The following is a 13114-nucleotide window of genomic DNA, read 5'->3' as shown; positions in this document are numbered from 1 at the left end:
CTTTAAAAATTCCAGACGGTTTCCTTAATTTTTTATACACGTTGCTATTTTCATCTTGAGAGCTTTTGCTCCACTTCCTACACCAAAACTGGAAGAAGTGTCCACTTTGTGATATACTGCCTGAAAATATGTGTATTCAAAGGAAAATCTTAGATATCACATTTTTGTGAACTAGAAGTTCATATATTCTTTAGCTTATCTCTGCAGCCTCTCTTTGCTCTTTAATTTCTAGGATATCAGTAGGCTCACAGACCTAAATAGACTCATTTAAATTCTTGTCTCCAACATGATTTAAATAGAAATGGTGAACTGACTTTAAACCCCCCTTTAGAAATGCACTCCTTTCTTTTATTGCGATGGCTTCTGACCATGTTCATGTCTGTCAGAGTTTTCTTTTCTGTGAAAACTGTGACAGCAGCAGCAAGTAATGTATCTCTTTTCAAGCTTAATTCAGATTTCACATGGTGACATTTCTTTCATCATTATGATAAGTGAGTTCACTAAAAGACAAAATTGTTTTGAAAAATTAACTGCCATGTTTCAAGCATTTGACACATCTACATTCATTGTTATGCTGTCATGTATCCAAATTAATCTCACAAAGAGTAATCAGGAGGCCAAAAAGCGGTTCCTTTATTACAAAGAAGGTATACAGCAGGGGAAATAATTCCCCTGGTGAATTTGTAATTTTTCTCACTTGAAAATAAATTAATAGTCTCTAATTTTTACAGTAGTTTCCTTTTAATATATACAGAGAACATTAAAAAAACACATTATATAAGCGTTATAAACTGATCTTTGGGGGTTTCATATTCAAACTAAATGCATTTCTTTGTGTCTTTACATCTCTTAGCTGTCATATGGCTCCAGCTCTCCTGCTCTGTCCAACCGACAGCGCTTCCCCACTTTCTTCCGTACTCATCCATCTGCTACACTGCACAACCCCACTCGGGTACAGCTCTTCCAGAAGTGGAAATGGACCAAGATTGCCACTATCCAGCAAACAACAGAGGTTTTTACCTCAGTGAGTCATATATTACAATAATTCTGTGAACTCATGTACAATGAGGGGTGTGGTGAAGACACTACACTGGCCCCTGCAACCCCACCTTTAAATAGGAGCTCGCTAGTCAAAGTTTAGCTAAATGTATATTTAAGTATTTTGTTAGCACACAAGCAAAATTGTGAACTAGATGCATAGTCTTATAATATGCTCCACTCAAACTGTGTACTAACACATCCAATTACTGCAAGGGCAGAAAACTAAGCACGAAAAGCTTTCTGTCATTTTATAAAATAAATCACTCTGAATTCACTGAAGGATAAGACTACAATAATGTGAAATATTTTGCCATTTAAAACAAGAATATTAATTTTTTTTTTTTGCAACAGTTCACTTTGACACTAAAATATTTTACTCGAAACTAAATTTTATGGTTGCACCATTTATTTTTCAATACTGTCCTGTGAAGTGGAAAAATTTGTCCCCCAGGCTGCTTTCTATATATATATTTCTATATTTTTGGATTTAGTGTTATTCATGTTTTTGGTTCTCCTTATTGTTCTCCATGTGTGTATCCTTAAATTCTAGTCTTTAAGTTTCTGCTACTATGTGTTACACGTTTCATGTCTAGTCACTCCTGTCTCTATGTTTGTGCATCTCCCAATCAGTCATGTCTCCATGTCTCATGTGACTCATTCCCTCATTTCCTGTCTCATTCCATACATCTGCCAGCGAAGAAGTGACAATGTGATTGTGAAAGAGTTCTTTTTAACTCAAACCATGATCTGATCTACACAAGTAGTTTTGGGCCACAAAATGTACCAAATTGTGAGTGAAAACACAGTCTCTCACAGTACAGAGACCTTCCATGGTGTTTATTAAAACCTGAGGAAAATTCTGCTGCTCATGTCATCACCCTGCTGGCTAATGATGACTTTGTGATTTTTATAAGCACTACAGTTTATGACGATTTATGCTCATGAAATCAAATTTAAATAAAAATCAATAGATAAAATGTTATTTGAGACAAGACAAATATGGACAAGAGAAGATGAGTGCACTTATTTCAGTTGCTGTTAACTGTTCTTTGCATTTCTTCCTACTGCCTACTATTCCATTATTGTTCTCTTTCCTTTTTTAGTTGCTGTTTCTGTTGCTCAGTCATCTTCTGCGTGCTTTTAATTGTGCTTGTCTCTTTTTGTGTGTCATAGACTCTGGATGATCTGGAGGAGAGGGTGAAGGAGGCAGGGATTGAAATCAGTGTTCGTCAGAGCTTCCTAACCGACCCAGCTGTGGCTGTCAAAAATCTCAAGGTGCGAGTTCCCCAATCATTCTTACACATACCAGCCAGCTGGACACTGATCAGTCAGGCCTTGTCTGGCCAGTTAACTGCCAGAGCTTTTGGATACTTAGCAAAAATAGGACAGAAATTTCAGAGGGAGCCTGCTGCTCAGAATGTTGAGTTAGTAACAGATGGAAATTCTTCCCAATGGATGAATCTGTTGTGTAAAAAGTGTGATCATAATTGTATTATAGTGTCCTTAGGATGTTTTCACACCTATTGTTAGTTTTTTCTGGTTGAAATCACTGGATGAGTTTGTAAGCAAGTAGCTTTGGCCTGTAGATAATAAGTAGATACAGTAAGAAGGTGCTGTGTTCTGGACTACAGGAGAAGCCAAAGAATTTACATTTATTTCATGGTAAATGGTAAATGGACTGATTCTTATATAGCACTTTTCTACATCTCCCGGAGGACTCAAAGCGCTTTTTACGGAGAGCAACTTGGGGTTAGTATCTTGCCCAAGGATATTTGAATGGGAGGAGCCAGAATGGGGGGAGCCAGGGATCGAACCTTCCAATCAGCAGATGACCTGCTCTACCTCCTGAGCTACAGCCACCCCAGTGGGTGGCTGGTGTATAGTATGGCCAGTTGTTAGCCCGTACAAACCTTTGCACATCTATAGTATGTTCCTATATTGACAATACAGAGCACACGTGGCTACAGGACATTATTTAGCCCAAACTTGTAACATACACATGGTTCAGATCAGGGTCGGATCTCATTCACACCATAAATAAAGTGCCCTGGAGTTTGTTTAGAACTGTACTGAGACCACCTCCTCCAAATGGTCTCAATACGGTTGTTTTGATCTGCACACCAGTACCAATGAACTGCACTGAGGGAGTAAACAGACCAGAGTTTGATTTAACACAGCAGGTGTGAAAATATCCTTACGATACAATTAATGATGGTCAAAATTTGTCCAACTCCTTGGAAAGCAGTTCAGTGACAATGTTTCAGTGTTGACAATGTTGATGAGTAACTGCAAATTTTGTAGTCAAAATCTCAAAATATTACTGTTACAAAGGACCCAACCCACACAGCATTGCAAGGTAAGTGAATGTTTATTTGCATTGTTTTTCACTTTTTAGTTTGCGCAGCTTTCCAGCTGCCTTCTTCGGCTTAACACAGCACACAGCTCTGCCGTCATCTGTTCCTGACCTCAAGCTGAAGCGCACTTGGGTCCTGCAGCAGGATAATGATCCAGAACACATCAGCAAGTCTACCTCTGAATGGCTTAAGAAAAAACAAAGTAATGACTTTGTAGTGGCCTACCCAATGTCCTGATGAGTGTCTGACTGAGATGCTGTGGCATGACCTTAAAAAGGCAGTGCATGCTTGAAAAACCCTCCAATGTGGCCGAATTACAACAATTCTGCAAAATGAATTGGCCAAAATTCCTCCATAGTGCTATAAAAGATTGCCAGTTACTGCAAATTTTCACACCATTGTATTCTCCCATCCAAATGACTTCAGTAAGATAATGATAACCTGCATACTACAGCTATAAAAACAGCACAGCTTCATAGTAGAAGAATCGTAGTTCTGAACTTACCTACCTACAGTTCAGGCTCCAAAACATTTGGAGCATAATAGCAGAGCAGCTAGAATGCTCTTTTAGACAAAAATGGCATAACTTTCTCTGTCAAAAGTTCAGCACTTGCTCTGTTCAGCTCCCGCACACTTATGGACTGTTATCAAAAGATGAAGGGTTACTACAAAGTTTTATTTACGATCCTGTACCATAAAAAGGTACATTTTTGTCACTATGAATCTTTGATATGTTTAGTTTTATATTTGTGAATTGTGTATTTACATTTTACCCCAGAATTGGGTTTGTACAACTACAGTCAAAACAGACCCTTAGTGCACTGTATTAAGTGGTGATTGTCTGGTGACCACTGGAAGTAATGTTTATTCAGGTAATTTTTTAAAATTACTGCCAAATGAAGTGACCAGGGTTGTTTCAAGATGGATGCCAAGTGTTAAGCCTCATTTCTAGGAGGAAATGAAGCTCGTGTGAAACATAAAAAAACGTGGAATTCTCTTTTTTTTTTTTTTTAAATGCTGTTCTTTAATAGTTGACCGAGCAGTTTAGAATGTCAGAAGAAAATCTACAGTGATAAACATAAACACTCTCTTTTTGGACATTTCTCACTCGGAGCAACAGAGCTAAGGAATTATTGTCTCTGAGCAGCACATTCTGTGTCTTATCTGGTTAAGTTACCAGATATGTATTGTCAAATCAAAGATGGTCATTGTTGTCTCTGCACAGTCATCAGGATCCCAGACCTGGAGAGATTTGCTGGCAACAAAGCTTGAGAAAGCTGCAAAAAAAAAAAGTTCTGACATGTGTTGGCCGACTTGCTTTCTTCCTGCCACACACATACCTTACAATGACCCAGCCCAGCATGCCACCCTATAGTTGCAGAAACACAAACATGGATAGATGTCTTGCAGGATAAATGTCTTGCAGTGGAGAGAATGTCTATTATTGTGTGATGCAGGATGAGGGTTGACTTTTTTGTACCCAGCCCGGCATGGCTTTTAAAGTGTGCGTTCTGTCTCTTCTCTCTGTGACTGTGCTATCTTCATTTTATTTTCACTTTCAAGCGTCAAGATGCCAGAATTATTGTCGGCCTGTTCTATGAGACAGAGGCAAGGAAAGTCTTCTGTGAGGTAATGTTCTAACCAGATTCATGTGTCTACTTTAAAATATTACATAACAGAAACATTTTAGGGAGGATTTTTTGGCCCAGCTTAAAATAATATGATAATAGTGGGGTAATAAGGTGGAAATAAGCTGGTAATGTTTAGAGATAGCAAGTTATCACTTAATTAGCCAAATAATATTCAAGTAATTATCTTGGATCAAATTTATGTAACTGGGTAATAACAAACTAACACTTGACAAAAATAATGTGGGAACAAACATGCCTATCAGACAAAACCGATTAGTATTAGTATAACCTAGTAATATAGCATTTTTGAAATAATGTATGCAATGTAAGTAATGTATTGGTAATATGTTTGCATTGAAAAATTTAACATAATGACTTGATAGTAACCTCATAATAATTTGTAATAAAAATTGAAATTTTAACATATTATAATGCTGGAATTAATCCTGCCTATTCCTACCTACATTAATCCTTCTGTGTAATAACATTGAAGGCTGTAAAATGAAAAAAAAAAAAAACAATAAATAAATAATAAATATAATTCTCCAAATTATCAAATTATCATACATGATGGAACATTGATTCTACATAGTAACGAGAACTAGAATTATCACACACATTCAATAAATATGCAATTCTGCTATTTTACTCTCTAAGTTACCACCACCAAGTGCTGGTTAGCAGTTTATAACAAAATGTACATATCATACATATCATATCCTGGATTATTCTATTCCATGTTCCAAACTGATTTTGTTACAATTTTTAACAGGCCTCAGAAGTTATTGCAATAAGTTCTGTATATAAGGAGGCCTGAGAGAAAAAAAAGTAGAGTGATCTATAAAACACCAGATTTGACAGAACTCCTGTAGACTTCATACTACTTCTTTGTTTATATTCACAAGAACAATTCAATATTTTTGAGCACTACAAGGCCACTTTAATGTCAGTTTACGTTAATGTCTCAAATCTAACCAGTGTCAGACAGAGCCTTCACAGGCTTTAACAGTAACACGCTTTATGTCTCAAATGTACTGTTTCACAAGACTTGATGGGTATAAAATGTTTTGTTTTTTTAATATATTGAATATCACTATTGTTGTTGATCTTAAACCCTCAAAAGTAACACTCACAGGTGAAAAGTTATAGTAGATCAAGACAATTTTTTTATCCCACAGACCCACACCTAAGGAGCAGATCATTGTTGATGTATTATTTATATGGTTGTATTAGGCTCAGAAGAAGAATGCCATAATGTTGAATGTGTTGCAAAAGGACACAAACTGTAGGATGCTAAGGCTCAACAGGTTGGGTCAGGAGCTCTGCAAGATCACTTCTCTTTTCCTTAAATAAAATTGGTGTTGAACTGAATTTCAACTTCACACATTCTTCCATCATCTTTTTGCAGGTTTACAAGGAGAAGTTATATGGGAAAAAGTATGTTTGGTTCCTCATTGGCTGGTATGCAGACAACTGGTTTAAGATCAAAGACCCATCCATCAACTGTACTGTGGAGCAGATGACAGAGGCTGTGGAGGGTCATGTAACTACTGAAATTGTCATGCTTAACCCAGAAACAGTACGAGGAGCTTCTAACCTGGTAAGACATGCATTATCTTATGACACAACTTATCAGCGATGCTCAGAAGAATTGTTGCAAAAAAATCTAACATTTTAAAAAGCTTAAAAAAACAGGCTAAATGAATTTATTTCAAAGCTTTACAGCCTCAATAAAGATTTTACACACTACATGTCAGTCATACAGAACCATCAGCTTCCAGACAGTTAGACCAGTGCCATGCCAATGCAACCTGTTGTGCATTGGCAGCTGTTTTTTAGGACTTTCTAGACTGGTTAAATCAAGAAGTGGCTACACCATCATATTTACCATATACACTGGCAGGACTCTAACTGCAAGTGAGCATGGGCTGGCCTATGATGTGGTGATGAACCTTATTCATTCCTGTCTTGGCACTGTTTACATGGGCAAGTACCAGACTGTTCCTGGACCTGACAAGCATGAGGTTGGTGTATGTAGCACCTACACGGAAAATAGAAAAGGATGCCCCAGACGAAGGGCAAATGCTCTGAACAAAAAATGTCAAAGGGGATCTGTGAGATGGATCAGAGGAGGCCCACTTGTTTTTGTGATGTGGATGGGCACACGGGAGGTGTCTGTGTGCTCCACCATCTATCCTGCATTTTCAGGAGAGACGGTGAAGAGAAAGGTAATGGTTGGAAATGGACACTAGGCTATGAGAGAGCTCACCTGTCCCACACCAATCATGGCATACAATAAAAATATAGGTGGGGCTGACCTGTCCGACCAGCTCATTCAGTACTATTCCACTCACAGAACAGCTGCCCGCTGGTACAGAACCATGTTGCTGCATTTTATGGACATTGTGACAACAAATTCATTCATCTTGGGGCAGGGATAGCTCAGTAGGTAGAGTGGTGTGCCCATGATCGGAAGGTCGGGGGTTAAAATCCACTGAACGGCCACTTTGAAGTACCCCTGTGCAAGGTACCGTCCTTACACACTGCTCCCCGGGCGCTAGATTGGTGCCTTCCCACTGCTTCACTGGGTGAATGGGTTTAATGCAGAGAGGAATTTCCCCACGGGGATCAATAAAGTATACATCAATATTTTTTTATTATTACCTTGCATCATGAAATGTGCAATGCCAAGCAGGTACACACAAAGATTTCGTGGTGAGCTGGTATGTCAGTTTTGTGGCATGGACAAAACAGGTGTTCCCAACAGCAGGAGAGCTGAACACATTCCTGTTCCCATTCTCACAGACACAGATGCTGTCCAGAAAGCCACTGAAAGCAGATTAAAATGTAAACGCTGTCTCCAGGAGGACAACAGAAGGAGTGAAACACCCTGCCCCTGTGTCTTGTGGTGGACAGGAACTGTTTTCTGAAGTGGCACAAATGATATGTGTGAAATCTTTTTGTGACACCTGATCATTTTGTAAATAGAAGTATAAAAACTGCCTGAGGCATTGGCTGCATTTTTAGGCAAATAGTTGTAAATAACTTTTTTGTTTGAAACACTTGTGTATAGGTTTTTAAAACTTACCATTTATATTTGCATTTCAAGTTATGAAAATGATTTGTTAAACATGTTTGTGGTTTTTACAGTAAAATATAAATTTGTTTCTACTTGGATTTTATGTTTTTTGTCAGATTTTATGTATGTCAGTATGTCAAAATGAAAACTAACTGTAAATTCAGACATGTGAGGTTGTGCTGAAAAGAATGATACCAAACAAGGCAAGGTAAACAGTTTTTAAAGGTGAAGTATAGAAGTAAAATCAAAAGTAGTCAAAAAAGCAGCCAATTATACCCTGGACCCCAGAGGGTTAAAAGATGCTGTTGGGATTTACTAAAGAGGTTCAGTTTCAATTTTGTGACTAAAAGGAGTGGCCAGCATAATTTTGAAGCTGCACTTTATTGTATATGTATTTTTAAAAGGTTCCTTTTAAGAGCACACAATTATCAGAGGAGAATATTTAAATGAAACACCCAAATGTGATTTGCTAAGCTTTTGCTCAAACAGTTTACTGTTTTTTGCACTAAATTTAATGCAATAAAAACAGGAATGTCTTATTTTGCTTCATATGGCTGTGATTGTTGCTTCTGAGCATCCATTTATTTGGAGGGGGAAGATGTTATGAGAACATAATTAGCAATGGTGGGTTGTTCAGAGCTCAGTGCTTTGCCAAAACATTGGCTCTGTCCTGTAACTCTTCATTCAGTCCTCACACTGCACGTTTAGAGCCAAGCCCCACTTATTCCTGCTCCTTAATAATACTGTTATGTTTAAGAAGCAGAGCTGAACTGAGATTGATTTAGATTCCAGTACATGATATATGCAAGGATATGCCTTATTTTACAAGCAGCCAAGTAAATTTAGTTGATCAGTTTTGCAGTATTTCAGGGTGTTACTCGCATTTTCACATGAAGATCAGTACAGAGTGGAAATGTCTCAGTAGTTCACACACTCAGTGAGTTTCACAGTGTTTCTTTATTTCTTTCACAACATTGTAATGCTGACTTTAGTAAGTATAGACAACCTCTCTACGTATGGAATCTTCGATACCAAGCATCCAGATTGATGGCAAAACAACTAGTAGCTCAGTGTTCCAACATTTGGAAGAAGGAATTGCTTTCACGGCTAGAGATTGACGAGGTACAACACATACAAATGCTACAGCAAGGGGGAGCCAGGATGACAGGTCAGGGGGGATATATTATCATCATCGCTTAAAGCGATATACTAGAGAAATAGAAGGCAGGAGAATAAATCAGCTGTTCGCCACAGACCCGTCCAAGGTGTACTCTCAGTGACAGGGGAACAATATGAGAACAACACCACCAAGGCTAGAGACTGAGTAATAGTGGAAGAGGATATGTGAGAAGGACGCAACCATAATAGCAATGCTCGGTGGCTATTGGACCACAGCAACCACCCTGAACAGAGTCCAGTAACCATCACAGTGACATCCTAGAAAGAGTCCCTAGTATAGTAAATGGAGTCGTTTTTATATAGCGCTTTTCTACTCTATCTGAGCACTCAAAGCGCTTTATACAACTAGTATGGAGAGTTGGACAGCACCAGGTCCTGACATGATTCACGCCTACTGGCTGAAGAAGCTGACTGCATTCCATGAGCATCTGGCAGTACAAATTAACCAGCTGCTATTTGATGAGAGACACATCTAGAATGGCTGGACAGTCGGAACTTTTCGGCCTGATCCCCAAGGACCCCCAGAAGGGACTGGTCCCATCCAACTACTAGCCAGTAACCTGCCTGAGTACCACATGGAGCCATCATAGTGGCTAAGATGATTAAGCACATGGCTCAATACATGAGTAGGGATGGGTATTGATAAGATTTTCACGATTCCGATTCCATTTTCGATTCTGTTTAACGATTCGATTCTTTATCGATTCTCTTATCGATTCTTATTTTTAAAAAAGGAGAATACTAAGGTCAATTAGCTTAGAACTTTGTTTTATATCTTACCTTTGAACAAGATAGAAATTTAGGAGTAACATGGCCTTACAAACCCAACAGTGAGATCTTAAGAGATCCACAGCCTACAGCTCTTCAATGGGGTGTCACAGGGTCCCCAGGAAAAAAAACTGTAAATGTAAAATAATAAAATAAATATTCTTCTATAGCAGTAACAAAGTATAACATAAATTATTCTGTAGCAATTACACAAGAATATCCAGTAATGTCCCTGCCTACAATTAAACACATTCACTTACCGAAAATCGGGGGCATCTCCTGTGGCAAATGGGTGCAAGCCTTTGACCACAAACTTAGTCTATCCTGGCTAGACTCTGTCTGTCTCTCTCATCATGGTCACCTAAATGCAAAGCACAGTAATGGCAGGTTTTCTAATAAGGCAGATCGCGCTAACATAATATGCACTGTTAGTTGATTATTTACCTGCCGCATTAACGGGAGAGGACGTGCAAACATTACCGCTGCTGCTGGGTTGAGATTCACAAGTCCGGAGCGGAATTAAAAACACGACATTCATTTAAGGTTATCGCGTGTTTTGTGAGCAAATGCTTTTGCATATTCGTAGTGTTTCCTCCCTTAAATGAAATATCTACTTTGCAAGTATTTCAAGTTGCCCTGTTGTCATCCGTTCTCGTAAAGTATAACCAAACTTTTGAGCATTTGAGACGCTTAGGCGCCCTGCCAGGTAAATGACGCTCCGCAACGTGGTGACGTCATTCGGGGCGACTGGAATCGATAAGGGAATCGTTTGCAAAAATGGCAAACAATTCCAAGGAATTGAAACAGTGGGAACCGGTTCTCAACAAGAACCGGGTTTCGATACCCATTCCTATACATGAGCGGGCACAAAAAGAAATTGGCGAAATTGGCGAGGAGCGAAACACCAGCTACTGGTAGACCAACCTGTGCAATGCCTGGATTGATTACAAGGAGGCCTAAGACTCGATGTCCCACACATGGATCCTGGAATGTCTTGAATTTTACAAGATCAACAGGACCTAAGAGCCTTCATCAGGAACTCAATGGGGATGTGCCGTTGTCAAAGACAACATTGCAGACATCGAGGACTGCTACAAGTACCTGGGAGTCCCACAGGCAAAGGGGAAATGCAAGGAGGTCCCTAGGAAAGCTGCAATCACCAAATACCTGCAGAAAGTAAGGCAAGTCCTGAGAAGTCAGCTGAACTGTAAGAACAAGATCGGGGCTATCAACACCTACACCCTGACCGTGAACAGGTACACTGATGGGATAATAAGTTGGCCAAAGGAGGAGATACAAGTGACTGATAACAAGACGAGGAAGCTCCTGACCATGCATGGAGGGTTTCACCCGAAGTACAGCACCCTGAGACTGTACAATAAGGGGAAGGAAGGAGGCTGGGGACTGGTGAGGGTCAGTATAACAGGCCAGAATGAGACAACGAACATTCATGGCTACATCAGAAAGATGGCCACGACCAACCGCGTGCCTGGTGAACACCTGACGTCCCCTTCTGTTAGAATAGAATAGAGTAGAATAGAATTCAACTTTATTGTCATTGCACATGTCACAAGTACAAGTCAACAAAATGCATTTTGCATCCATCCATTAAGCAATAATATGGATATATTACAAAATATGGATCTATTATAGGTATGTTACAGTGTACACGGTATGAAGGTATGTTATGAATATACTATAACTATAAGTATGTACAAGCTATGTACAGGCTATAAATATGGTTAAAAATATAAGAAACTATACAGAAATATGAAATATGAAACTATACAGATTGTACTCTGTTAACTCTCTTCCCAACTTCTCTTTCCTTCTTATTTTTCTGTGCCATGTCCCGGTCCTGTCCGTTCTGATTTTAATAACTTGAAATAAAAAATAAAAATGATAAACATCAAATAAACTATGAAAATCAATATAGCAAAAGCCGTAATGGTCCACTTGGGAAAATAAGTATTTTCTGCAGTTTTTCTTGGCCTTCAGACAATAATTTTTATCACTACAAGACAAGACAGGTAAAAAAAGAAAAAAGAAAGCATGCAGTAAAGCAAAGGCAAGGCAAAAGGATGTGAGATACATAAAAGTGTAGAGGATGGACATTTCGCAATCCGGTCAGTCATTTGTGTGATCCCTGGATCCATGGCTATATCATCACAAGCAGTAATGACAAGAAGACTGAAAGAATTTCAACAATTAGTGTTTGTTGAATTCCCTGAGCACTTTAAAACACACAAGTAGGCCACACCTTGTCACTACTTAGAAATCATGTCACTTATGGAAAACAGGCTTGTTTTTGCCTAAACTTGTTTTTGTATTAAACTTTAAGTGATTAAACAGTCACAGATTATTCTGAATCTTTTTACATGTACCATTAAAACTGTTAAGTAGACACTAATGGTCACTGTTGAAAAGTCAGAGTGTTGTTTGAAACAAAAGTTGTACAGCATCAAACGAATGTCTGCCAAGCCTTTTTTAAGCAATTTTAATGAAGACTTGTGGAGGTTTACTACTGAAATGACAATAACTTGCAGTTTAAACAACTTTTGTTACACATCAGTGGAAGAGCAGAACTGCAATTTTAGTACATATGCTCAGTGAAAACGTCTGAGCATGTGACCATATTGTTAAGTATTTTATACTCCCTTTTTTGTTATGAGAAACATAACATTGTTTTGTTGGAATTTAACCCTATACTCCCCCATACCTTCACACAGTGCACATAATTTTAGAATCGTCATTAATTAATTAATAAATTATTAATGATTATTGTTAACGAATTATTAATTAATTTTTTGCCTAATAACTAAAATTCTTATAATTTAACATAGTTAAAGCTTTCATCATATACAGTGTAGCAATGATTTTTAAAATCTGCAGGATGAGGGGTTTTTTTAGCTATTTTGCGTAGCCCTAGTTACTTGCAATTAGGGCTAGGCAGACATGAAAAACATGACAAACAGAATTAAGGTGAGGTTTTACATGTGCACATCATGAACAATGAGCATTGTACACAAAGGAAAATGTTTTCTGTGGTATAACTGGATATA

The 13114-nt window shown here is 38.4% G+C and overlaps 1 protein-coding gene across 1 annotated transcript in view; it reads left to right on the top strand.

Annotated features, from left to right (window-relative positions):
- The window catches only part of gabbr1b (gamma-aminobutyric acid (GABA) B receptor, 1b), a 123721-nt gene that overhangs the window by 54714 nt on the left and 55893 nt on the right, over positions 1-13114 (top strand). The window contains exons 3-6 of the mRNA XM_039605151.1: positions 854-1024; positions 2215-2316; positions 4959-5024; positions 6435-6626. Of these exons, the coding sequence (XP_039461085.1) occupies positions 854-1024; positions 2215-2316; positions 4959-5024; positions 6435-6626 (531 nt within the window). The remainder of the gene's footprint in view (positions 1-853; positions 1025-2214; positions 2317-4958; positions 5025-6434; positions 6627-13114) is intronic.

The sequence above is a fragment of the Oreochromis aureus genome, linkage group 22 (assembly GCF_013358895.1).
Source record: "Oreochromis aureus strain Israel breed Guangdong linkage group 22, ZZ_aureus, whole genome shotgun sequence".
NCBI lineage: Eukaryota > Metazoa > Chordata > Actinopteri > Cichliformes > Cichlidae > Oreochromis > Oreochromis aureus.
This window is presented reverse-complemented; position numbering and strand designations above follow the sequence as displayed.